Consider the following 22,054-nt stretch of genomic DNA (forward strand, 5'->3'; position numbering starts at 1 on the left):
AGGCCTGCTGGCTGCCCACCCTGCCCCCCACCCCGTCCTCTACGTCCCTCCCTGCTCCCCGACGCTGCTTGGCTGCGGCTCCTACAGGAAGCTGTCTGTCCTGCACGCACCCCACAAGGCAGTGGGGGGGTCGCCTCCTGTCCTGGGCTGCCCGGAGCTGGGATGAGCCTCCCACTGCACTCGCCCCGGAGGCCAGAACCGGGGCCAGGTCCCTGCGGGCTGGGCTGGGGTGCTCAGTCCTGCTCCCTAAGGCTGAACAGAAACGAGTTCTCAGAGCTGGACCCCTAGGGGTCCCGCCCACATTTCCAAGGGGTCCCTTTGGCTTGGGAGCAGGGTGGTGACCCCACCTTCCAGGCGCTGAGGAGGGGCCGCTCAGGGTCTGGGGACGGGGCGCTGCAGGGAGGGCCCCTGAGGTGACTCACCCGCTGTGAAGTGCCCGGCCTGTGAGTGACACACCCGCCCGGGGCAGCTCCGGGCTGGGGCCGCCCAGGGGCCGGGGGCCTGAGTGGGCGGGTCGCCTGGCGGGAGGGTCTACCTGCATGGCCCACCAGCGTCTTCTCCCACGTTTCCTGTCCCTCCCTGGCCACCTGACGGGGTAGCTGGGGGAGAAATAGCCCCGTTTCCTGGAGGAGAAAAGTCAGGCTCAGCCAGGCCAGGAGTCACAGCCGAGGGTGTGAGGCCTCCTCTCCTGGGGTCAGGAGGGGAGTCCCCGGGCATTCCCCCTCCTGCAGGTCTGGCCTTCCTGGGGCGGCAGGCGGCCCAACCCCTGTGGGCAGCTGGCCAAAGACCCAGCGCCAGGAGCAGGGCACCCCCCGGGTGAGGCCCCAGGCACCCCCACCCCCTCAGCCTGCGTGGGCACCTCCTGCCCCCCACCTCGTCTCAGCCGCCTGCTGGCCTGGGGGGCACGTCCGGGCCTCTCTGCCATGGTCCCTCCCTCTCCCCGCCTGGCTCCCTCGGCTCGCTGTGGGTTGGGAAGGAGCTGGACCCGCTGAGGAGCTGGGTCGTGGGGGTCAGGGCCCCCCGTCTCAGAGCAGAAAGGAGGCCCCCCACCAGGCCCAGGATGGGCGGTGGGTTCCTGCTGGCCCCTGGGCTGGAGGCCTTTTTCTAAAGTAAACAAGCCGTGGGGGGCGGAGGTTGGGGGGCCTCTGGGAGCCCCCGAGTCCCGCTGCGAGGCTGAGGTCCCGGGAGCGCCTGGCTGCGGAAACACCTGCCCGGCCCTGGGGTGGAGGCAGCCGCAGCAGCGCCGAGAGCCGAGGGTCGGGCCCCTTCCCAGCAGAGCCGCCCCCCCGCCCCCCCCCTCGACCTGCCAGATGGCCCCCTGGGGGGCAGGTGGGGGCCTCGGCTCGGGGAGAGGGCTCATTGCCGGTCGGGTGGGAAGGGGGCTCTGGGACCCTGGGGGCAGGTGGTGTCCCCTCAGCCGGCTGGGCGACCCGGGAGGAAGCAGGAGGGGGGGTCAGTGAGCGGTGACAGGCTGTGGGCCAGGGAGGGGTCTGCTCCAGGCCTGAGGGCGCCAGCCACAGGCGCTTCCCCACCTGGCGTGGCAGCCGCGGGGGGGGGGGGGGGAGGCTGTGGAGGGGCTGCGGGGGGGCGCTGCGTGGCTGCGGGGCTGCGGGGGGGCGCTTCAAAGGGGGTTGCATGGCTGCAGAGGGGCCTGCGGAGGGGCCTGCGGAGGGGCCTGCGGAGGGCCTCGGCCTGGGCTCCCTGCTGGCTGCGCCCCCCACTCCCTGCGCCCTGAGCGCCGCCCGCTCCCTCGCGGGCCTCGGGGTCCCACGGTCCCTTCCACCCGCTGGTCCGGGCTGAGCGTCGGCACCGGCCGGGCTCGGCGGACACCTTGGCCGCGTCCAGCACCCCTGGCCGCAGGAGCACGTCCCGCCGCGGGGTGGGAATGAGGAGCGGGAACGTGCCCACGACCACACCCTCTACGCTCGCGAGCTGGCGGTCGGGGGGAGGGGTGGGGGGCGGGTTGTGCAGGGGGGACCCCGGAGGAGCCCGCGGGCGGAGGGCGCCCTGGTTGCACTGTGGCCTGGGTCTCCTCTAGGACCCGGGCTGCAGGCGCTGCGACTCCCTCCTGCCCGTCGGGGTGTGATCCCCGTCCCGGAAGGAGCGGCCGGTCAGGCAGAGGCAGGTGAGCGAGGCGATCCCGGGCAGCCTGGGAGGCCGCACGCACGGAACCGAGAGCGAGGACGGCCTGGGAGACGTGTGGGGCGCAGGGGCAGGGGCGGTCTGAGATTTCGGAGGCGGGAGGGCGACTGGCAGGGGGCCGAGGAAGAGGGGAACCACGGGCAGGGCGGTCCGGGCTGGGAGCTGGGGAGCAGCGGGTGTCGGGGGGCCAGCGGGCCAGTCCGAAGCCCTGACTCACCACTGACTCACCGAGGCCGCGGTGACCTCCTGCCTCGCTCTCCGTCGGAACCTCCTGGGCAGGAAGGGGCGGGTCAGAGCTTGGAGTCCGATCCCAAGAAAAGCAGCTTCCGCCTGACGCTCAGGGCTCCTTGGGGGGCGAGCCCTTTCGTTCGTGTAAAAAACATGCAGCCAGTCACACGGGGTTTGCTCTTCCTGAACGGGCCTCGATGTGAAGGAAAGAAAGGCTGCTCACACGCCTGCCTTCCCCAGGCCTCTCCGGACACGGGACACGGGACACGGGACACGGGACATGGGACACAGGACACGGGACACGGGACACAGGACACAGCCCGTCCCCCAGGGCCCGGCTCAGGGCTGGGCCCAATGCCGGGCTGTGTGTCTGTGTGTGTGCGTGTGTGTGCCTGTCTGTGTCTGTGTGTGTGCACACGTGTTCATGTCTGTGCGTGTGTGTATGTGCATGTGTCTGTGTGTGTGTGTGTGTGTGTGTGTGTGTGTGTGTGTGTGAGTGGCCTGGAGGGCTGACCAGTGCCCCCAGGCTCCTCCCGTCTGTCCATGGGAAGCTGGCCCGAGCGTCCCGCCTGCAGGGTGTCCTCGGAGCTGGTGCCTCTCTGGGCCCAGAACCACAACCCTCACTGCGGAGTCCTTGGGGGGCGATCCCCACCCCCCGGTGTCCTTAGCGCCCTGAGCGCAGGCGCCGTCCGACTCAGAAGGGAGCCTTGGCACCCAGCCGCTCGGCCGAGGCCGCCGGCGAGCGGAGCAGGGGCAGCGCCACAGAGCCGCGCCCTGTGGGCGCCTCCTGCTGCCGTGGAACCCCAGTCCCACAGTTTTGCAAGAGGAGGTGAGCGGATGGAGGTAAAGGAGGCCAGACCCAGAGTCACTGAGGAGTCAGCCAGGGGGGCACCGGTGGGGGGCGCGTGCGACCCGACGTGGCCCGGGCTGCGCTGCCAGGGACCCGGGGCGGGAGCACCCGAGAAAGCCCCCCCCCCCACCCCCCGCCAGAGTGGCTCCCGCCGCAGCCCTGCACTGAAAGGTCGGTGTTCGATTCCCCGAGGGCACGTACCTGGTTACAGGCTCCACCCTGGTCTGGAGCTGGACGCACGCGGGAGGCAGCCCATCAATGTATCTCTCACATCAGTCTCCCTCTCTCCCTCTCTCTCTCTCTCCCTCTCTCTTTCTCTCTTTTCCTCCCTCCCTGCCTCCCTTCCTCTCTCTAAAAAAATCAACAGGCCCTGACCGGTGTGGCTCAGTGGATAGAGCGTCGGCCTGCGGACTGAAAGGTCCCGGGTTCAGTTCCGGTCAAGGGCATGTACCTTGGTTGCGGGCACATCCCCGGTAGGGGGTGTGCAGGAGGCAGCTGATCGATGTTCCTCTCTCATCGGTGTTTCTAACTCTCTGTCCCTCTCCCTTCCTCTCTGTAAAAAATCAATAAAATATATATTTTAAAAATCAACGGAAAAAACACCCTCGGGTGAGGATTAACAAAAACCAAAAGCAAAGCAGAGACCGACGTGCATGGCTGCCGTCACCTCAGCGCTGAGCGCTGTCAGGAAAGCCTGGGGCTCCTGCCTGCGTCGGGGTCCGGCCGGCGGGGTCTGTGGCTGGGGCCCCTCAGGGCCTGACCTCCTGCGACCTCCTCCCCGTGGTCGCATCTCGCCGAGTGCTGGGCTGTGGGGACGGGCGTGTCCCCTCTTGTCCTCTGTGAGGCCTGAAGCGGATGGGTCAGCCCCACGGACCAGCCTGGACACAGAACCGCAGCCCTTCAGCCAGGGGAGCCCGGGGCCGGGCCCAGCCTCTCCGGCCCGTGCCGAGCCGAGCCCACGTGGTAATTCAGACAGAAAGGCCTCTCGCTCCGTGGTTCCGGCAAAGGGGCCGCGGGGGCCACGGGCCAGCAGGTGGGCGAGCAGGTGCCGCACCTCCGCTCGCTCCGCCCCTGCGGGGAGCGGGCTGGGGCCCCTCGGGGACCTGACCTCCTGCGACCTCCAAACTTCCTCTCGCCACCCCCCCCCCCAACCTTGTGCAAAGCTCGTGAAATTAAACACCAGCTTCCTTTGCATTAAGATTCCCCGACCCCGTGGCAGTCTCCTGGGGCCACAGTCACAGTGACCACCCACCCAGAGCCTCAGGCAGAGAACGCTCTCCCGCCGGCTCTGAGGCCAAAGCCTGATCCCCGGGGTGGCCTGCAGCGCCCGCGCCTGCCTCCGAGGCTCCAGCCTCCAGCGCCTGCCAGCTGCTGGCAACCCTGGCTTTCCGGGGCCTGGGGCCACGTCACCCCATCTGTGCCCAGAGGTCCCCTCCTCAGAACCCCAGCCCCTGGATGACCCCTCCACGTCTGACCTCATCGCAGCTGGGTCCCCTCTGCCCAGGCCCCGTTTCCAAGCAGGGCCACGTGTCCTGGGTCCCGGGAGCCCGTCTCAGAGCTTTGGGGACGTGAGGCAGGTCCTGGCACCCCATGGGCGGCCGGTGACACGGCGGGATCCGCTCCTGGCGGGCAGGCCCGCGGTGAGGGAGACGGAGTTGGAGTGGACCCGGTTCTGCAGGAAGGACCCACCCACGGCGGAAAGCACAGCCCGGGCTGGCGGGGAGGGGGCTCGGCCTCGGGTCGGCCCTGTGGGAGCAGAGAGGTGGGGGAGGCCCAGGACGAGCTGCGCCTCCGAGGAAGGCTCTCCCCAGAGGCCTGCAGGGCCCGCCTCCTGCTCCCTGGGTCTCGCCTCCCCCGGGAAGCCTTCCGTGCTGACTCTCATTTGAATGGCACCCAGCACTCGGCCACCCCGCCCGGCCCGTCACCCCCCTGCACCCCTTTACTGTCCTCCCTGGAGCACCCGGTGCCGCCGAGAAGGACCTGGTCTGGTCGCCGTCCTAGCCCAGCACCCAGCACAGCCCGGGCCGGCTCCCTGGGCCCTGCCGCAGCCCGGGCTGGGCCTTGCGAGGGCGGGGACCAGCGTGCCCTGCTCCTGGTGGCGGCTCAGAGCTGCCACGGGCTCTGCTGTGGGTTCTTCTGTTCCCCGCGGGGCCCAGGTTCTGAGCGAGGAGCAGCCGTTAGTGAGTGCAGCCACTCAGGGCCCAGCGTTGGGGAAAGGAGAACAGACACCCCGTGAGCGAGGGCCCCAGGGAGACCGAGGGGTGCCTGCCCCGTCTGTCATCGGCGGTCAGGCAGACGGGAGCAGAGCGAGGACGGCGGGCCAGGTACGGAGGTCACAGGGCAGAAGCCCCGGGTGCCTCGCAAAGGGCAGACCTGGGAAAACAAGGCGCTGCCCCGAGGGCGACCTCTCCTCCCTGACCTCTCCTCCCTGACCTTCCTCCCTGACCTCTCCTCCCTGACCTCTCCTCCCTGACCTCTCCTCCCTGACCTTCCCTCCCTGACCTCTCCTCCCTGACCTCTCCTCCCTGACCTCTCCTCCCTGAACTCTCCTCCCTGACCTCTCCTCCCTGAACTCTCCTCCCTGACCTCTCCTCCCTGACCTTTCCTGTGGCTGGTCGCTGGCTCGGACCCTCCCCTGACCTTCCCGCCCCTGGCGTGGAACAAGGGCCAGAGGCCTCGGTCCCTCGCAGACCCTGCCGTGAGCACTGGCCCTGGGACAGCACCGAGGCCGCCGTGACGCGCGGGCTCGAGGCCCAGAAAAGCAGCGAGACCAGACCAGGGGCCCCGGCCGCCCTCAGGGCCAGCCGCGGGGACTAGGGACCCCTGCCCAGCGCCCGCCCATCAGTGGGGACCAGGACCTGGAAAGCTGACGAATATCCTATTGGACCCTCCCCCGAGGCCTCCCCTAGGATTCCCGCCTGCTCCCCTCGACCAAAGGCCCCCGCTCTCCCATGCTGTCCCCCCGGGGAGCTCCCCGCACCTTCTTCCCTCTGAGGGACCCCACGAGACGTGCACTGGGCAGCGGCAGCTCGTCCGGGGCTCACCCCTGACCCTGTCCCCAGGCCCCCTTTTCTCTGACCCCCTGAGCCGGGCAGCCCTGCCGGGCGCGCCTTCAGCCGAGGCATTCGTCCTGCTCGGCCGCCCGGGTCTCCCGGCTGAAATCTTTCCTGCAAGCAGACGGGACGGAGGCCTCCTCGTCGTGGGGCGTCCCAGCTCACCCACAGTCCCCCGGGGGTGGCGGCCGAGGGGGACCTACCCCCACCTGCACACCCACCCGGCACCCTGCCAGCCCGCCCTCAGGCAGCGGGAACCGGCTCTCCTTGGGTGCCTGGGAGCCATCGAGTGAGAAAACCAGGGAGACCCTCCGCCCTCCCCAGCCTCAGGGGTCAGCCAGGTGCTCGCTCTGTGGGTGCTCAGCCCCCCGTCGTCACCCCTGGCTCAGGACTCCGCCCTGAGCGTGGGTCTGGCGTGCGGGTCACTCTGCTGAGCACAGCGTCCCAGGCCAGGAGGGGTTCCCACGTGCGCCAGCCCGGCCGGGTCCTCTGGGCCTGCTTGGCCACCGCCGAGACTGCGTTTATCTGATGGTCCGTCTGATTTATGTCGTGCAAAGACCCTGCAGCAGCCGAGCGCCCTAGAGCCAGGCCTCCCTGCAGCCGCAGCCCCCGCCCGCAGCCCTGGCCGCCGACCCGAGCTTCCCGGCTGGTTCTAAAAGCTATTGCACCAAATGTTTCCCAGCGCGACGCTGATGGCGATGATAAGGAGGCTGGAGAGGCCCCGAGCGAAAGAGATGCGAGGGAGATAGGAGCCGGGAGCCGGGGCCCAGGAGCGGCGGGAGCGGGGCGGCTGTCCCCCGGCAGTAGCCACCCGAGCGCCTGTTTTCAGTTAAATGGCCCAGAGCCGTCTCTGACTAAACCAACATTCCCACGCCAACACTCAGCAGCGCTGGCTTTTGGCACGTTCTTCCTGAGCTGTCAGGGCAGAAGCGGAGAATTCTGGTCTTACTTAAGGGCTGTGGGGTTTTCCCCTTCCCCCCCCCCATCCCCCCCGGAGACAGGAAAATAGCTCGCAGATGTGCCGTACCTGCTCGCGCCTGCGCGCCCCGAACCTCGGGAACACAACTCCCCGCGCTCCCTGAAACCCAAGCCCCCACTTCCAGGCCCGTTGGCTTTCTCACGGAGTGGGGGGGGGGGGTGCGGGGGAGGACGGAAGTTCTGAGCAAGTTTAAATGTGTCTGGGGCGAGCGGGAGAACCCGTGAGGGGCTCAGAGTGCCCGTGGGCGGGTGGCGGGGGCCAGGCAGGGGGGTGCGTGGGGGGCTGTGGGAGGCGGCGACCCCTCTGCAGGCCCCCCTGGGTCCCCCTCAGCAACTCCTCCTGGCACAGAAGGATTTTGCGGTGGGAAGCCGGGTATCTTCCCTGTCACCCTAAAAAAAGGCATTTCCAGCTATTTTAACCGCAGAAAGGAAAAAGGGGAAGGAAGATAGAGGAGGAGCAGGGGGAGGAGGGCGGAGACAGGCGGGGAGGAGGGGCTCGCTGGCTGGCATTGCTGCCCGTGACTCAGGCCCGTGGAGCCTCCAGTTTGTACCTTTTGTACCGAAGCCCAGGGGGTGGGGCCCCGCAGTTTCGTCCCCCGAGGCCCTTTCTTTCTGGAGAGTTTTGAGCGAGGCCTGCGGGCCCAGCAGGGTGGACGCTCCCCATGGCGGTGGGGGTCCCCCTTGGAGCCCCACCCCCAGCAGGCTCGGCAGGGGTCCCAGGATCCGGGAGACCGGGGGCTGGTGTGGGCAGACCCTGGTGCCAGGCTGGGCTCCCCAGCCCCACGGGGGGCATCCCTGTCCAGTCCGTACCATGGGCACGGTGTCGTCGGGTATGGGGGGTGGGGGATGGGGGGACGCAGCCAGCCCCGCCTGAGGTGTCAGCTCTGAGCTGTCATCGTCTGGGAGCCCAGGCCCCCACCGGCCCCTCCTCCTGCAGCCCCCCGATTTGGGCAGGCCCCGCCCACTCCCCTCCTCTGAGGCTGCCCGTCTCCCGGGGGCGCCCGGAGGCAGCGGAGGGGCTGGGGGCTGGAGAGGGCCTCCCTTCTCGGACCTGGAGGCCTGGCCAGGCCACCTGCTGGCGGGCCCCCCTGAGCAGTCCGGGGCGCTGGGAGGTGCAGGTGGTGGCTGAGCCCTGAGAGAGGCCGGGCAGGTGGTCCCTGGCGCCCGCCCTGCTGCGCCCGCCTCTCCCCGCAGCCTTTCCTCAGAAGACAGGTACCGGGTCGGCCCCACGGCCGGGTCTGCAGCCCTCGGAGCCCGTCGGCCAGGCCGACCTGCCGGGGACTTGCCCGGGCAACGTGCTCCCCAGGCTCCGTGCCCGCATCTGGGGTGCTGACCCTCCTTCCCGGGCCTCTCGGCCGCAGGGAACTCCCGCAGCTCCCGCCCTGGGGCTCCCAGGTAGCGGCGGGCGTGGGGCCCAGGTGCACGGGATCCCCGCAGGCAGGGACCTGGGCAGAGCCCTCCATTCCTCACAGGGCAGTCTGCGTGGGGGGGGGGGGGCTGGACCCTCAGGGACAGGTGTGGGGGGCGGGGGGGGGGGCTCAGGCTCTGTGGCTTCCTGCGGAGGGGAAGGCTGAGGAGTGAAGGTGGGTCCGGGCCGCAGAGCACAGAGCCGGGAAGTGGAGCAGGGAAGGGACCCCACGCAGCGGCCTGGGTGCGCGCTGGGCCGGGGACAGGCAGGGAAGCAGCTGGAGACCCCAGCCTCCTCCTGCGGACGAGGGTGCCCTGGAGACGGGGCCCCCAGGCCTGTCCGGCTTGGAGGCACTGCTCCCGGCGCGCCACCACGGGGGAGGCACCTGGAACAACACGCCGTCCTCAACCGCGTCCCCGAAGCCGCTCAGCACGGGGAGCTGCTCCGGGGGTGCCGGCGGGGAGGAGAGGGGACTCCGGGAATCACCTCACGGGGGAAGCCGAGGCCAGGGGCAGGGAGGTTCCTCGGTGCTGGGCCTGGGTCTGGCCCTGCGGATGGGGTTTGGGGGGCGGGGGGGGGGCGGTAAGAGCTGGACACTCCGTCTCCCGGCTCTCGCTTTGCAGCAGCTCAGATCTGTTTTACAATCAACTTCAGGAGGCCGAGGGCACCACCCCGTCTGTCTGTGTTCTGGGATCTTCCCACAGCGGCCCCAGCCGGCACCCCCACCCTCAGCCCAGCCACCAGCCCTCGTCCCTGCCCCTGACACCCCTCCTCTTGCTCCAGGGCCACTGTGCCTGCACCCTAAGTCTGACCACCGCCCCCTCCCCCCTCACACTCACACTGACTGGGAATAATTCGGGAAGCAGGGAGGCAGCCGCGCGCCCAGCCCCGCTGTGTGCACACCGCCCACCTGTCCGCTGCGACCAGGCCCCGCCGGCCTGCCTGGAGCCAGAACCGTGGGGAGCATGATGCTACCCCACCCCGGGGCTAGGGGTCACGGGCAGCACCCGCAGAGCAGGAGGGAGGGGACCAGCGCGGCGTGCAGGGGCCTGCCCTCCCACCTCGGGGGGCCTGTCCTCCCACCTCCCCTGTCCTCCCACCTCCGGGGACCTGCCCTCCCACCTCCGGGGGCCTGCCCTCCCACCTTGTCCCAGCCCCAGCCCCGCGGAGCAGGCAGGCAGCCCACCGTGACTGCGCGTCTGTCGCTGCCCATTCAGCACTTATCATGGACCGCCCAGGGCTCCCCCCTAAGAGAAGGCCTCCAGGACCCCCATCAGCACCCCCTTCTCCCTCAAGGCCCTGGCCTGGGAAGGCTCAGAGGCCAGAGGGAGGCCAGAACCCCCTCCTTTGTGAGTGAAATTGCTGCTTCTTCGCACCCACTTGCCGAGGCTGGCCCGCCCCTCCCCAGCCCCAGCGCTCCGGGCTTTGCTGGGGGCTCCTCCGCGGCCCCTCTTCCGCCCGGATCCGGTGGCGCAGGGGTGGGGGGCCGGGGAGGCCTCGTGGCCTGTCTGGTGGAGGCCCAGAGTAGAGTTGGCACAGCTGGGCAGACCCAGGTAAGACTCCTCCTCCCTTCTCCAGTGTCCCCCTCCTGCCGCCCTCCTGCCGCCCCCCTGCCCCCATCGCTGCTCCTTGGCCAAAGGGTGAGAACTGGCCCCAAACCGGGGCGGGGCAGCCCTTTCCTTTGGGCCCGGGCCTGTGGGCAGACACCGGGCTCCGGAGGGCACACATCCCCGCAGTGGCCCCAGAGGAGCGCTGGCTTCAGGCTTTCAGTCCCCCCTCGCCCCAGAAGAGGGGGCACGTGGTGTGCAGAGCCCTGGGTCCGTGAGCTGGGGGGGGGGGGCGGGGGAGGGACCTCGCAGCCCCTCTTTCCGCCGGTAAAATCTGCTCTAACAAACGAACAAACACAATAAATGAATAAAATCTGCTCCTCCAGGCCCCGCTGCTGCGTGAACACCTCTGCGGCCTCAGGCGCCCGCTCCCCGCACTGGCCCCAGAGAAGTGCCCCCAGACGCTGAGGTGCAGCCAGCTCCCGGGAGGGGGCGGCCCGGGAGGTCAGGGCTCACAGCACCAGCTGCACCCGCGCCGGCAGCAGGCGGGCCCGGTGTGCAACCTGCAGTCCGCCCAGCCTCTGGCCACCTCTCTGTCAGCTCCGGGGTGGTCTGCAGGCCCGCGTGTCCTACCCCGTGCACTTCGCCTGGCGAGGCCCCGCTCCACCTTTACGGCTGCCCTCTGACGCCCACCCAGTCCAGGATGCCAGCTGGACAGGTGCCCCTCCCGCCGCTGCTCGGTGCCCTGTGCGGGGCAGGCGCAGGCTGTCTGACCCCTTGGGAGGCCGTGCCCTCTGGGTTCCCAGGACGACGGCGGGCATGTTGGACGCCCAGCGCTTAGCCCGCCTTGGCGCATGATGCCCAGGTCTGACGTGGGCGCGGAGAAATCCGTCATCCGGAAGGAGCCCGTGGGAGGACCCAGGGCTGCACGGTGCCAGCAGCGGGTCGGCCGGGCCCGCACGCTCACGCTTTGCGGGGCACCAGAGGCAGGAGGCCCGGGGGACCGGGCAGGACAGTGAAGTGGCCAAGGAGCGTCCAGAGGCGGGTCCCTGGGGGGAGGGGGCGGGTGCGCCATCCTTCGGCCCCAGGCTGCTCCCCGGGGTCCCTAGGAGCTCCTTCCAGAGGCCGCCGGGGGCGCCACGCCGCTCTGGGCCAAGCGCCCGGCAGCCGACAGGGGTCTCCAGCCTCGGCGCCCCGGAGGCTTAAAGCTGCGACCGCGGGGCTCCCGGGCAGGGGCCCCCTGGGCCAGGGTTCCCTAACCTTGGCTTTGGCCGCTCCTCCCCACCTCTCGGGGCTCAACTCCCTGCGGGCACGGCCCCCGCAGGCTCCCCCTTTCCCTCTAAGTCCCGGCCTCCCCTGCCATTGAGATGCAAATGGTTGCCAATTGTCGTTGGTGCCGGCCCCGCCAAGCCGGATCCTTCCGCAGGCCGAGACCAAACTTTTGGCCTCTGAAAACTTTCGGCACGAGAAGTAGTCCCTAGGGCCGATCCCCGGGTCCCCGCCCGCCGCGGCCCCCCACCCCGGGGGACCCGGGCTCCGGTAGCGTGCCCTGGCCTTGGGGAGGTGCCGGCCGGTCGGGGCGCGCGGAGGGGCGCGGCCAGGCGGGGGGCAAGGGCTGCGGAGGGATCGGCGGGGGCGGGGCCCGGGGGCGGGGCCGGAGGGCGGGGGCGGAGCGCACGGGCGCCCCGCACCTCACTAGTGCCTCGGCCGCGGGAGGGAGCGCAGGGGCGTGGGTTCGGGCGCGGGCGCGGGCGCGGCGCAGCGAAGGGACCAGCCGGGGCGCAGAGCGGGGGCCGAGGGGCCACCAGAGCCCAGCGCCGCCCGCCCGCCAAGAAGGAGAGGGCGGGAGCGGGCCTCCGCCGCCCGTGGGATCTCCCGGCGCGCGCGGGGGTGCCCGAATCCCGCCGGCCCGCGCAGGAGGCCACCACCGGACGCGGCGGGCAGCCGGCGGGCAGGCATGCCACCGCTCCTGGCGCCGCTGCTCTGCCTGGCGCTGCTGCCCGCGCTCGGCGCACGAGGTAGGCGCTGCCCCCGCGAGCCCGCAACTTTCCGCGCGCGCCCTTCGGAAACTTTGGCGGCGCCCTGCGCGCGCGCCCCGGGGGGTTGGGAGCGGGTGGCCAGGGTGGGAAGAAAAGGGGACCGGGCGCCCCGGGGCGGGGAAGGGGTGGGAGGGAACCACCGGGGTCTGGGGCTGCGGGAGGAGGGCTGACCCTCCCCCGCGCCGCCGGCCCAGCCGGGATGGACTCGTGCCGCCCGCCCCGGGGCCGGGTTTGGAGTCGGGTTGGGAGCCGGGAGGCCCAGTCCTGGGCTCGCGCCCTCCACTAGCTGCGCGTGGGGCGTCCCGGGCGGCGAACTGCCTACCCCTTTTCGATTTGAATCGAGTCGGTTTTGGTTTCCTGTTGCTTTGGGGCCATTTATCTTTTTTCTCCGTCTCCGGCCCGCGCCAGGGGCGGATGTTGGGGCGCGGAGTCTGGGGTCCGGGTGCCGCATTCGCCTTTGCCGAGCCGCGCGTCCCGGCCGGGAGCGAGGCGTGGTGCGTAGTGGGGCGCGAAGGGGGCCCAGTCGCCAGAGTTCGCGCAAAGCCGGGGACAGGGGCGCGGACCCAGGACCCAAGGGTCCCCGGGCGCCTGGCCGCTCCCCCCCCCCCCCCCGCCAGTGTCCCCTCCCCGGGCGAGGTCGCTGCCCCTGTCCTGGCTCACAGACAGATTTTGGGGGGGCCGGGCGTGGAAGATTCACCTGCTACTGGGGGGACTTTCACTTTGCCGAGTTCAAGTTTGGAGATCTTGCGGGTGTGGGGAGGGGGCGCTCATTCATTTCTCCACTGCACTTGGAGGGGGTCCCTGAGGAGTCTCTGGCGATTAACTCAGTTTCCCTAAAAGTTGCAGGAGAGAATGACCTCCCCACTTCCAGAGGGTAGGGCTCCCTGCCGCGCCCGTCCGGCTTCCGTGCGGGGCTTGATTCACACAGCCCCGGTGAGGGGGAGGGAGGGGCCGGATTAACTCCTCTCTTGGCGCTTATGGGGTCTAACTCCTTCCAAACGGGGCGTCTTCCCGGGTGCGTCGGGGGCGCAGCCCTGAAGATGCCCGAGGGAGCAGGTATTGGGTGTCCTCGGAGGCGGGGCCAGGTCCCCAGGGTGCAGTCCTGGTGCCCAGGAGGCGGCCCTGGCACGACAATGGGCTGCTCTGATTCCTCGCCGGCGGGCGCTTTGTTGGCGGGCGGGGCGGCTGGCCTTGCAGCTGTCGCATTTTCCCACGATCGGGGGAGCCGAGGGTGGCCACCCCCCAGCCCAGCGCTGCCCCCTCGCAGAACGTGTTTGAACAGCAAGACAATCCTGGTGGCTGGATGGGGGCCCCAGCCCGGCCAGGCTCCCCAGTGACGACGGGGTGGGGGTGCCGGGTTTGGGACCGTGCCCAGGCCCTCTCCGCCCTCTCTGCTGCTCTCAAGGCGGCGGTTCGGGCCGCCCTGCCCCACGCTCAGCCCCAGGTGCACCTGCCGCACAGCCAGCCGGCTCCCCCCGCCCCCCATTTCAGCTCTGGGCAGAACGTGGAAGCCCCTGGGGGTTCATGCAAGGGCTCCCTGGGGTAACCCCGTTGTGCAGAAGATGAGGTGAGGGGTGGGCGGTGCGCCGGGGGGTGGGCCGGGTGCCTGGGCGCTGACCTCTCCTCTTGCCCCCCCAGGCCTGCGGTGCTCCCAGCCCAGCGAGACCTGCTTGAATGGCGGGAAGTGTGAAGTGCTCCCCAACGGCACGGAGGCCTGTGTGTGAGTAGCACCTGCGCCCGGACCTGTTGCTTTGTCAGCCCCTCGGAGGCGGCCGCGGGACGGAACACTAGGCCATTGTCTTCTGGAGATGGCCCAGGAGGCTGGGCGGGTCACGTGCTACTTTTATTGGACAGAGTCTGGCAATTACTTAATCACCCCAGTTATGCTGTGTGTGGAGCTGGTCTGGCCCCTGGAGGGTCCGGCACTCCTTTGCGGGCCACCCGGGCTCCTGGGGTGCTAAGTGAGAACTCCCGGGACCCCGTTTCTTCCAAAAGTCCCCGAGAGACAATTGGCCTGCCAGGGAAACCGCGGGCCGGTTATAGAGGGGCCCAGCCCCCACCCGGCCAGCCCAGGAGCACAGGGCAGGTGAGCGCCCGGCTCCGGCTCCTCCGGCTCCTCCGGGCAGGCCGTGCCTCTCAGCAAGAAATGGACTATTTCAAAGCCAAACCCACCCTCCTGGGCCCAGCGAGCTCCTCCGGCCTCAGGCGGGCCTTAGGCGCGGCCTCAGGTGCGGCCTCAGGTGCGGCCGGGGGATAAATGTTGGAACCAGTGGGTGGTATCGGCTGTGCCCATTTCTTCTGGTTTGGGGGGTAGGGGTACCTACTGGACATGTGGTTTCTGTCCTGGCATCTGCAGCTCTAAACCGACCCCCAACCGCCTGGCCTGGCCCCTCACCCTCTGAGTCTTGGGTTCCCCATCTCCTCCCCCCGCCCCCCCTCCGCCCCCATGAAACGAGCATGTGTTGGGGAGGGGGTGCCTGTCTGCCGTCTGTCCGCCTGGGAGTCCCCGTCAGCCTCGGGGATGTTTTCTTGTGTAGCAAGTGCCCTTCAACTTGAATGCATCCCTGATGGGAATAATGAGGAGGCGCTAGCAGGACAGAGGGAGGCCTCCTCCCCCTGGAGGCCGCAGGGGAAGCGGCCGCCATCCCGCCATCCATCCGGTGCGCCCTCATTCCAAGGGCCCAGGGCCCATTCCCCTGACAACCTCGGCCGCGGCCACGCAGCCCCTCGCGCCCCCCCTGCCCGCACGGAGGCCAATTAGGCGGGCCTGTGGGCAGTTTACCGGACAAAGAGGATTGTGTCTGTCAGATGCTAATGAATGCACTACTTTTTTTTTTCCTTTTGCTTTTTTGGGGCCTTTTCTCCCCGCAGAAGCCTCACCGACGCGGGATGCCCTCAATCTTGTTTCCCTTCATTCAGAGCCGACAGCTGGGACCCCGTGGAAGTGCAGGGGCTATTGTCGGGGGAGGCGGATTAATGCTGTGTGATTAATTATGCGTGGCTTCCCAGAATGCACAGCTCCTCCCGCCAGCCCGCGCCTGCATGGGGGGAGGTTGGGGGTCGGTCTCCATGCTTCTGCAGAGGGTTGGGGGCAGGCAGGAGGGTGCTGAGCCGGGCAGCGTGGGGGCCGGGTCTCCTCAGTGCCACCAGGGAGCAGGGGCAGCCTGGCCCGGAGGAGGCCGAGGTCGCCCTGGCTGACACCGGTGCCGCGTGCTGCCCGGGCCAAAACGGGTGCCTTGGGATACGGCTGCTGCCGCTGCTGACCGGCCTCAGGATGAGGCATCAGGGACGGAGCGATAGAGCGACGGGCCCTCCGCCCCGCCCCCCGAGCCTGGGCGCCTGGGGAGCCCTGCCAGCCTGAGCCAGGCCGCTGATCGGGGTGCGGGCCTTGTCTGCCCCCGGGCCCGGCGCCCCCTCCTTGGCGGGAAGCCCGCCTCGGTCTGGCCTGGCACTCAGCCGAGCTCGGCCCACAGAGACCCCATTGTGCACACCCACAGATCCACTCGGAAGATGAGCGGAAGCGGCGTCCTCAGAGGCCCTGCCTCTGGGCGGGGCGGGGTTGGAGGGGAAGGACCAGGCCGGGGGCGGCCGCAGCCAGGGCCAGGTGCGCAGAGGCCCAGGTGTGGCGCACCGTGCAGTTCGGATGTGTCGTGGCCACTCGGGGACGGGGGCCTGGCGCCCTCCGCCTTTGAGGCCTGAGCCTGCCTGCTTGCCCCCACTCCCCGCTGTTCCCTGGAGGCCCCGGCGGGTCTGCGGGTGGAGAGAGGTCCATCCCGTCGGGCCGGGGGGTCGCTGCCCTTGTCCTCCACGGCGCCAGGGTGCCGGGCAACGGAGCCGCCGACCGGGGCCCCCGGGAAATTCTGACTGTGCCAGTTTACGGACAGCGCGTGGGAAACACTGGGTCACGGAGCCAGACACATCCGTACCTGGTGAATCATCCGTCTCCACCCCAGAGAGAGGGAGCCGCCCCCAGAGGCCGCGTCAGGTGGCCCAGGGTGGGAAAGAGCCGCAAGTGCAGACGCCGTCCCAGGAAGTCGCAGCGGCCCCGCGGCGGTGGCCCTGTGCGGAGCCCCCTCTGCGCAGCGCCGTGTGCGGTGGAGGCTGGCGGCCTGCGGGCGGCCGAGGGAGGGTCACTGCCCCTCGTAGCCGGCGCCGTAGGTGCCGAGGGGGGTACTGATGTGGGCTCCCCCTTTTTGTTTTTAATACATTTGTATTGATGTCAGAGAGGAAGCGGGGAGAGAGAGAAACATCAGTGATGAGAGAGAACCATTGATCGGCTGCCTCCTGCACGCCCCACCCTGGGGGTCGAGCCTGCAACCGGGCCCGTGCCCTGCGCGGGCGTCCTGAGGCCCTAGGGGGTCCAAGACGCTCCCCCTGCTTGTGTGAAAGTCAGGTGATCACGGCAGCGGGCTGCCCCGGGCCCGGAGCCTGGGAGGAGCGTCGGGCTGACGGGCAGGCGGTGGCCTGTAGCTCCGGACCCTCCTGTGTTGGGTTGCAAGGCCAGCCGACCTCAGACCCCGTCCGTGACGAGGTCTCACGCTGCATCTCGGGTGGGCAAGGGCGCACGCCACGGGCACCGGGCGGGCCTTTCTCCCGCCTTCTCCTTTCGAGCTGACGGCGCTGGTTTCGGGATCCTCCTCCTCCGTGTTGAGTTGGCTAATGAGTTAGTTTGGAGAACCCCAGAGGGGGTGCTGTCGGCCGGCCGGCACGGCCTGGGGAGGGGCTCGCGCGGCCGAGGAGTTAGTCACCCACGATGCTCCACGCAGCTCCCTCGGTGCCCCTTCCGCAGACGCGAGGGGCGCCCGCTGTGTGCTGGGTCTGCTCTGGGCATGGGCACGCGGGCTCAGTTAACAGCCTCTGCCCGTGTAGAGTCCCCTCTCTCGTGTGCGGGCAGGAGAGGCGAGCTCCTGGGCGCGTGACGTCGGGTGGAGGTGAGCGCCGAGGGTGGGGCGGCCCCCGGGGACCCCGCCACCCCGCGTGGCCGAGGCACGGGGAAGTGAGCGAGGCACAGAGAAGCCTGCACTTGGCCCCAGGGTCACAGCGCGCAGGCTGGCGCCGGCCCCGCCTCTTCTTCCCCGGTGCCTACCCGCTGCCCCATCCTGCCACGCCACCCGGGTCCTCCCTGGCCGCCCCTCGAGGAAACAGGGCCGAGACCATGACTTCCCTTTAAGAGAGGAGGTTTGGCGGTGCCGGCAGGAAGTGGCTGGGGTGAGAAGTGACTGGGCCGCCACCTGGCTTCGAGGGACGCGTTCTGCGTGTCTGTCACCTGGTCTGGCTGTTTCCACTGAGTCACTCGCCGTCCTGGGCGAGCGGGGCGGACGGTGGAGGCTCATCCCCGCTCCCGGGCGGCGCGCAGAGGGCCGCTGCGGGGCTTCCTCTGTGCCTGGGCCTCCAGGACGGCGGCGCAGGGTTAGAAACACGCGTCCACACAGCGGCAACTAGAGAGTCTCGCTGACTTCCCTGCCGGGAGAGGTGGCGTCCTGGGCCAGGCCCCGCCCCTGAGCGGCAGCCAACGTTCTTTCCATTGACAAGATCACGATCATGTTTTTTAGAAAGAGAAAGAAACCGCTCCTCGCAGGAAGGGGGTGGGGGCAGGGCAACCAGCTGGCCAGGGCGCCGCTCCGCGGAACGGAGGGGGCGCTGGGCCTGGGCGCGAGGGGCGCGGTCAGGGTTCTGGGACCCAGAAGCTGGGGTGTCAGGGGAGGGGACCCGGGGAGTGACTGCTCCGCTCCCCAAGTGCCAGGCGCAGCCCGAAGGCCCTCGTTCACGGGGCCTTGGCCGGGCAGCCAGCTGGGCCGAGGGGTCTGGCTGTCCTGGGCTGGGAAGGACAGCTTTCCTGTGTCACGTCTCGTCTATAAATAGGGCAGGACGTGGCTGTTTGCTAAGGTGATGGAGTCTGGATGGCTTTCCTCAGTAACGGACGTAGGCGCTCCGCGGCCCGCTGCTCCTCCCGGCCCCACAAAACCCCTGGTGGGCGTGCGGTGCAGCGGGCGCCACCTCCCCAGGTGGTGGCTGGCTCTGCCCTTTTATATGCCCAGTTTACAGGTGGGAACACTGAGGCCGGGCTAGGTGGGGCCTGAGGCCGGCGTGGGAGCCTCTGCCTGCCCGGGCAGGCCTGTCCCGAACTTGCCGCCTTCCCGGAGGCTTTACGAGCGGCTGGCCCGGGGCATCCTGGCTGTGGGTCAGGATGTGTTTGGTCCTGAAGGTTCCCGGCAAGGCGGGGGCTTGGCTGCCTCTAGGGGCCACCTGGAGGGTCCAGACGGTGCGAAGCCAGCCTGGCTGTGGTTTGGGGTGCCCCCCTCGGACCCGCGTCTCCTCCCGGGGCCTCCGTTTCCCCCGCTGAGTGAAGGGCTTGGGGTAGGTGGCCCCGAAGCGCCCCTCCAGCTGCATCCCGGCAGGGCCCCGGAATGGGCCTGCAGAGCCCGGGCGTGGCGGGGGCAGCGCTGTGGGGGCAGAGGTGCCGGGGAGTCGGGCCTGGCCAGGCGGCGAGGCAGGTTCCGCCGGTCTGGGGCCAGCCCCGGCCTCTGTTCTCACCACCTGGCCTGCTGGGGGGGCGCACCTGCTGGGAGCAGGCATGACTGGCAGGCGCCTGGGGAGGGCGGGCCAGCGGAGGGGTGCCCTTTCCTGCCGCGGCCTTCTCCTCCTGGCACCCCCACCGGGCCGTGCCCTGCCCCACCCGTCCTCGCGACTGGATCCGGGGAGAAGGGAGGTACTCACAGGTATCTCGGTGGTCAAGTGCATGTATACGTTTTGCCGTTTCAGCTGCTTACAGGGTAAGCAGTGGCCATTTAGTATGTTCACGGGTGTGCAGCCATCACCATTACCTAGTTAGTTCCGGAACTTTCCTTACGCCAGACAGACCTCATGCCCACCAGGCAGGCACTCCCGCCCCCGCCCTTGGCCCCTGGCCTCCAGCAAGCATCCCTGCTTTCTCCCCCGGGTGCGTGTTCTGGACGGCTCTCCGGGTGGCTCACACACGCCGCTGTTCGTGTCCCGCTTCTCACCCGCCGCGGTCCCGGGCTCACCCTCGCTGCAGCTGTAGCGGGGTCAGGGCTTCCCTCCCGGAGCACCGGCTCCTGCCCGCCTATACCCGCTGAGAGCGGCGGGTGCGGGACCGGCGTCGAGTCCAGGGGAGGCGGGTGGGGGGGCGGGAGCTGGCCCCCTACGCTCGGACGTAGATGGGGCGCTCTCCACGCTGCCCTCCGGCTTTGGGGGCTCCTGTCTCCTGCAGGCACCGGAGCGGCCTGGGGACCTTGGCGTGGTCGCTCTGGTCAGGCACGGGTGCACGTTAGCATCCCTCCCCGGGGTGGGGCCTCGACGGTCCCCTCATCGTACGTTGCTTTCTGTGCACCTGGGAGACCCATGGAATTCTGGGAGCAGAAACCCCTCCCGATGTTTCACCCCCGAGTGGTCCCTTCTTGCTGCGGGTCCCCCCCCCCCCCCCCGCACCCGCTGCCCCTGGGACAGAGGCATTCTGGGAAAAGTGGCCGCTCCCCCTCCTCCACGCCCCCCATGCTCAGGGGCCGGGACCTGGAGACTGGGACTTCCCAGGGGAGGAGTGAAGCGTTGCCCTCGCCCCGATGCAGAGCTGCTGCTTTGAGTGGGTGCTGCTCGTCGGGTGGGTGTGGGCACCCCCCAGGGGTGTGCAGCCCTCACACGCCTCTCCTGCTTAAAGGGCTCCTGAGCTGGGGCTGGTGGGAGCCTCCTCCCCTGAGCAGCAGCGGCGGCCTCTGGGGCTGGGGTGTCCTGGGAGGAGCCCTGGGGTCCGGGCGGGCTGCCTCCTCGCTCACGGGTCCAGGGCTCACCTGTGGGAGGGCCTTGGGGGGTCCACTGGGGGGCCGGGGGGACTCACACAGCTGCCAGGCCCCGCCTGGCCTCGGCCTGGGGGTCTCGGGATCGGGCAGGCCCAGATGCTGCTGTCCCCAAGGGGAGGCCCCGACCGCCAGGCACTGGGGGCTCACCTGGCCACCTGCACGGGGCTGATGGGGACGGGGGGACAGGGGGGGCCGGGGCTCAGAGGGAGCTGCTCGCCAGTGGGCGATCCATCAGGCTGAGCCCAGGCTGGTCATGAAGCTTCTCAGCACACGCGTGGCCACGGTCACGCCCGCAGCGATGGGGGGGTGTCCCTGGCGGCCGCTCGCCCTGCCCCTGGGCTGGGTGACGGTGTGTCTCTGAAGTGTGTGCATTGCTGGTTCTTTAAGCTGCGTAAAAACTGGTCCCCTTGTCACTCTGTTGACACCCCAAAGGCAGCCTCCCCGCCCAGGCTTGCAGGTCCCCGTCATAGTTCATAGGTCATAGTTCATAGGCCATAGGTCACAGGCTGGGCCTGAGGCAGTAGCTTGGCTCCTGAGTCACAGCTGAGCCACAGGCTCTGCCCTGGGGCCTGGGGGGTGGGGCCTCTAGACCTACCGAGGGCCTAGAGTTCCTGAGCGGCTCAGCGGGCGGCCCGGGAGGTGCTGTCGCCCCATTTTTGCAGCAGACACTCCCCTGCCCACTCTCCAGGCCACGGGGGGGGGGGGTGCAGGGCTGCTGCGGGGGGATGCGGGAGAAGGGGAGAAGGGGGGCGGCCTCGGGAAGGTCTGTCCTTGTCTGAGCAGCAGGAGGGGACGGCCATGGGCTGGGACCGCCGCCCACCGTTTCCTCTGGGTGTGGGCTGCTGCTGAGTGGAAGCGGCAGTTACTGGAAATGAGAGCGGTTTGGGGGAGAACCAGCGTTCTGAGCGTGTGTTTTCCCTGACGGCTTTTCAGTAAGAGGCACCGGCTGAGGCCCGGAGGGTGCCCAGGCCCGCGGGGGGCCGGGGGGGGGGGGGGGCCGCGGCCGCACTTCCGCCCCTCGGGGCCTCTGCCTCTTCCTCCTTCCACGGAAGCCGGGTGACGTCACCGCTCTGGGCCTCTGGTTCCACCTGAAGGCACCCCTCCCCCCCACCCCCCGCCATGGCCCTCCCGGGTGGCCCAGGGGTCAGGACGAGGGAGGCCTCAGCCGCCTGGTTGAGAGCCCGTCACACGGCGCGAGCTGTGCCCAGGTGGCACGTGTGGCCGGGGCTCAGGCCTCGGTGCCCGGCACCCAGGCACCCAGGTCTGGCGCGGCACAGGAGCTCGGCGGTGTCTGGCGGGCACACCTGGGCCCGGGCAGCGATGGGGGGCTGCGGCGCTGGGAGGCCTGGCTTCCGGCTGCAGGGAGACGCGTCCTGGCCGGTCACGTGTCTGGGCTCCCCGTTACCGGGCACCACTCCGCTGGCCCGGGGGTGCTGCCGTCGATGGCGCAGGCCCTGGCACCACCCTGCCTCCCACGCGTGGGGGGCGTGACCTCTCTGAGCGCCCCTCCTCCTGGGAGGACGGTGCCCCCGCATGGGAAGCACCCCTCGGTGCAGAGCGCAGCCTCCCTGCCTGTGTCACTGCGGAGTCACCCGGGCTGTGGGGGAGATGGGTGGTCCCCCGAGCCCCCCTCCCTGTCTCCCGAGCAGCCTCCCAGTTCTACTCCCAGAGCCCGTTCCTGCCTCATGGGCTCCTCCAGGGCCAGAGCGCTGCTGGCTTAGGGCAAGGTCATGCAAGGGCACAGGGCCGGGACCTTTGTGCTTTCCCCAGTGGAAGCCCCGCCCCATAGCCCCCGACCCAGGCCGACTGGCCCAGCCCCCAGGGTCCCCAGGTGTGACCTGTAGGCCTCCCTCAGCGGCCCACCCTGGCCTGGGTGCAGGTGGCTGCCTGTCTCCCAGCCTTGGTGTGTCCCCAGGCTCCTTGGGGGCTGTGCTGGGCTTGGGGTGAGATGGGGGGGTGGACAGCCAGGGGCGCAGTGGGCCACATGCAGGCCGG

At 69.8% G+C, this 22,054-nt stretch overlaps 1 protein-coding gene and 1 non-coding gene across 2 annotated transcripts in view; both read left to right on the forward strand.

Annotated features, from left to right (window-relative positions):
- The first annotated feature begins 498 nt into the window (after nucleotides 1-498).
- On the forward strand, nucleotides 499-586 carry MIR9268 (microRNA mir-9268). The gene has a single exon (NR_128970.2). It is a non-coding gene; the product is annotated as a microRNA mir-9268 (primary transcript).
- An 11,347-nt stretch (nucleotides 587-11,933) lies between these two features.
- Nucleotides 11,934-22,054, forward strand: part of NOTCH1 (notch receptor 1) — a 45,501-nt gene continuing 35,380 nt past the window's right edge. The window contains exons 1-2 of the mRNA XM_054727248.1: nucleotides 11,934-12,224; nucleotides 13,884-13,965. Of these exons, the coding sequence (XP_054583223.1) occupies nucleotides 12,164-12,224; nucleotides 13,884-13,965 (143 nt within the window). The 5' untranslated portion in view covers nucleotides 11,934-12,163. The remainder of the gene's footprint in view (nucleotides 12,225-13,883; nucleotides 13,966-22,054) is intronic.

Source organism: Eptesicus fuscus, chromosome 15 (genome assembly GCF_027574615.1).
Source record: "Eptesicus fuscus isolate TK198812 chromosome 15, DD_ASM_mEF_20220401, whole genome shotgun sequence".
Taxonomy (NCBI): domain Eukaryota; kingdom Metazoa; phylum Chordata; class Mammalia; order Chiroptera; family Vespertilionidae; genus Eptesicus; species Eptesicus fuscus.